General features: G+C 46.0%; 1 protein-coding gene across 1 annotated transcript; it reads right to left on the bottom strand.

Annotated features, from left to right (window-relative positions):
- Nucleotides 1–343: 343 nt before the first annotated feature.
- Nucleotides 344–2,578, bottom strand: LOC137960459 (beta-galactosidase 15-like). Its single transcript, XM_068808095.1, is given in 2 exon segments — nt 344–1,657; nt 1,659–2,578. Coding segments are annotated over 2 exon segments (1,374 nt in total). The 5' UTR covers nt 2,250–2,578; the 3' UTR covers nt 344–874.
- Nucleotides 2,579–3,285: the final 707 nt, after the last annotated feature.

The raw sequence follows: 3,285 nt of genomic DNA, 5'->3' as shown, positions 1-3,285 counted from the left end.
GACTCTCGATGCTATGGAGTCCATAAAATCACTCCCCTCCTAGAGAACGAGCTTGCCCTCAAACTCGAAGGTAGGTCTACTTGCCCGTGCCATCGTCTCCATCCATGCACAAGCGTCAACCGCAGTATCAGCGTCAGCCCACTGGACTACAAAAGTAGATCAACCAAGCAGAGGAGCAAAATAATTTTTTTTTAAACTGTAGGAAAGCATGCCAAATGTTGCTACATCTCTCCCAACAACAACGCTGGCCTCCCTCAGTCCTAGACTAGTGTGAAAGAGCCCCTCATGGCACCCCCCCCCCCCCCCCCCCCCCCCATTGGCAAAGTTACACTGCCTACCCATTGCCAGCATGGCAGCAACAACATCATGACCAGCCCCCTGGGAAGGAGTAGACTCAGCAGCACTGACCCCTCCAGTTGCTGCACCAGGAAACTGTAACAGACCCATTAGCCTTAGCTGCTGGCTTACTACCCTTAGTTGCAGGAACTTCATCATCATCAGAATCAATCTCAAATTCAGTCCTGCTAGTTGGTTTTGCTTTCTTCAAGTTTCCAGCAGATCCATTTTTGGAGACAACAGAGGATGGTTTCTTTGAAAGAACAGCAGCTTGAGCAACAACCTCCTCTTCTTCAGATTCAGACGAACTATCCTCTAAGCTGCTTGTCTCTTGCTTCTTTTTAGGCACAACTTCAAAAACAGGTTTGCCTTTCTTGGTACCCTTCTGCATCTGAATTGTAGCCTCTACTTCTCATTTCTGCTTGTTTCTCAAGTGCTGCCTCTGCTTCCCTCTTACTCTTTTTTGCAGATATTGTTGGAGAAACTTCCATGGGAGTTGTAGCAACATTTGCAAAAGAACCCTTCAGACTTTTCTCCTTCATTGCCCATGCAGGAATTCTTCCAAGCTCACCCCCCGACATGCCATTCCAGCAATAACATTTGGGGCCTCGAAAACAAAATCGTATTTTCCATACGCAGGTCCATACTGGGAGCCAAAAAATTTTCCATTGAAGAATGCATGCAAGACATGTCCACTGGAGGTCACCCTCAGTGTCACTTCATTGTTGAAGATTGGATTGCTCTTTTCAATCCGCAATAGAGTCATGTACCACAAGTAGTCGCTGGCATCTCCGGTGACTGTGATTTGGTCAATGAGACGAGATGCGGTAAAAGAATCATGGCCAGCCCAGCCTTTAAGAACCTCAGCTAGACGTTCAGGTCTCCACACCCACCTCAATTCCTCAGGCTGATCCGCAGCCATGTTAGGCTGCTTGACCTTCACTGAAGTCGGAGGGCTTACCTTTGCTGTGTTGTATACTTCTGCGGAGCAATCAGGCAAAATGCAAACAGACCATGCTGGTACCAAGTATTGGTTTCCATGGAAACTGATGGTGGCATCAGTTGTGGTGTTCACATTGCACAAGAAAGCCGCACAAGAACCTTCTTCAGTGGACACAGTGGCAGCAACTCCATTGCCCCTGTCAGTGGTTACATTATCACCGTGAGTGAGAACTCTCTCCCTGGACGTGAGGACTGCATGAAGTTGCTTCAAGTGACCCCATTTAGGCTGATTCAAGTGACCGTATTCATCAAGGGGTGCATCATAGTCATAGGATGTGGAGATATATGGACCTCCTATTGTTATATGGACCTCCTATTGTTCGCCCAAAGTTTGTGCCACCAATGTACATGTAATAGTTTTGGAAGACTCCAGCAGTCTGGAAGAACCTTGCCACAACGAAAGCTACATCTGCCGCCCTCATGTGTGGGTCATTCTCTCCCCAAGCTTTGAACCAGCCAGTCCAGTTCTCAGTCCACATCTTCGGAGTGTTGGGATTGGTCAAAGTGAAGTTGTCACAATACCATCCATTGCAAGTGTTGATCATTGGAACAGGAGCATCTGCATTCTGGCACATAATCCATGGGATGCCTATATCGAATGAACCAGCCATGGATGCACTCCACTGAAGATACTTCATCCCAGCTTCTCCGTAGTATTTCTGAACATTTCCGTAGTCGTTCTCAATCTGAACGAGAATGATGGGACCTCCTTGTGAAGCGAACATCTGTTCTTGCTTCGTCATGTCCACTATCAAAGTGGTGAAGTTTTGCATTTCGTTCTTGAACATCTCATTGTCTGTTCTAAGCACCATACCAGGCATTTGATCTAGCCAAGAATTAAGCCCAACATTGTCAAGTAGATCCAGAACAAACTCACTGCTACTAGTCCCATCAATAGAAAAACAATTCATCCACAGAATTATCTCAACCCTGCTCTGGATACCCAACAAAAGTTCACCACCAACAGGCACTGGTTGAATAATTTTGACTAACAGTGGACGAGCATTATACAATTCATCCAAAAAAAATGAACACAACTATTTTAAAGGGACTGTTACTGCTGGAACAATGACCAGAAACAGCCACACTGATGCAGTGTTCATCCACAACTAAATAATTCATCCCATCAAAATGGATATAATTCCTCCACAAACAAAATGTCAGCACCCCGTTGTCAAATTGACTACCCAAAAGAATTCTATCTCCCTTCAGCAAAGAATATGAAACAGGCATCCCTGCGTGGAGCAGAAATTGAAAGAGGTGCAAGGCTGCTGGTCTCAGCCGTATAGAAAGAAAACAACCTTCAAAAAACATTTTGTGGCTGAACAGCATATACGGGATCCAGAAAAATAAACGCCACAACATCAATTGGACAACTCCCATTTGCACAAATACAGTGCTCCTCCACTGAAAAACAAAGCCGCTCAAAAAAAAAAATTGAGACACTTTATCAAATAACTTCACGAAATTTTGGATTCTCTCTGGTCTTCCGAGAAGTGGATTGCGAGTGGGAGGTGGTGGCTGGGAGTCACATCCCACCGGACTTGGTTCCGACAGTGCCGACGGAACCTCCTCCGTGTCTGGTGGAGAAGGGAAGCCCATTGGGGCTTCGCCGCTTCGGGATTTTCTGAGACAGAGGCCTCAAAATAGCCTTCCGATATCCCAAATTTGGAGTTCCCGCCATCTGATTTCGGAAGAGTGGAGGCCGATTTCGGATTTGAGAACGACTGCAATTTTCTGATGTGTAGGGTATTGCTCGTCAGATATCCATGAGCTAGAAAACAATTTGGTCTGGCCCGTCGCTAGAGTTCCCTGCTCAGCATCCTCCTCTGATTTCCCTAAATCATTGTCGTCGTTCGGCTTTGGATTTTCAAACACGGAAATCTTGATTTTTTGTGAAGCATGGTCCCAATCTTCGTTGCAATGTTTTTGCCTTGGAAGTCCTTG

The sequence above is a fragment of the Aristolochia californica genome, unplaced genomic scaffold (assembly GCF_029961685.1).
Source record: "Aristolochia californica isolate CCGP_79_NKW_82.1479 unplaced genomic scaffold, dmAriCali1.0.hap1 SCAF_3, whole genome shotgun sequence".
In the NCBI taxonomy this organism is placed as follows: domain Eukaryota; kingdom Viridiplantae; phylum Streptophyta; class Magnoliopsida; order Piperales; family Aristolochiaceae; genus Aristolochia; species Aristolochia californica.
This window is presented reverse-complemented; position numbering and strand designations above follow the sequence as displayed.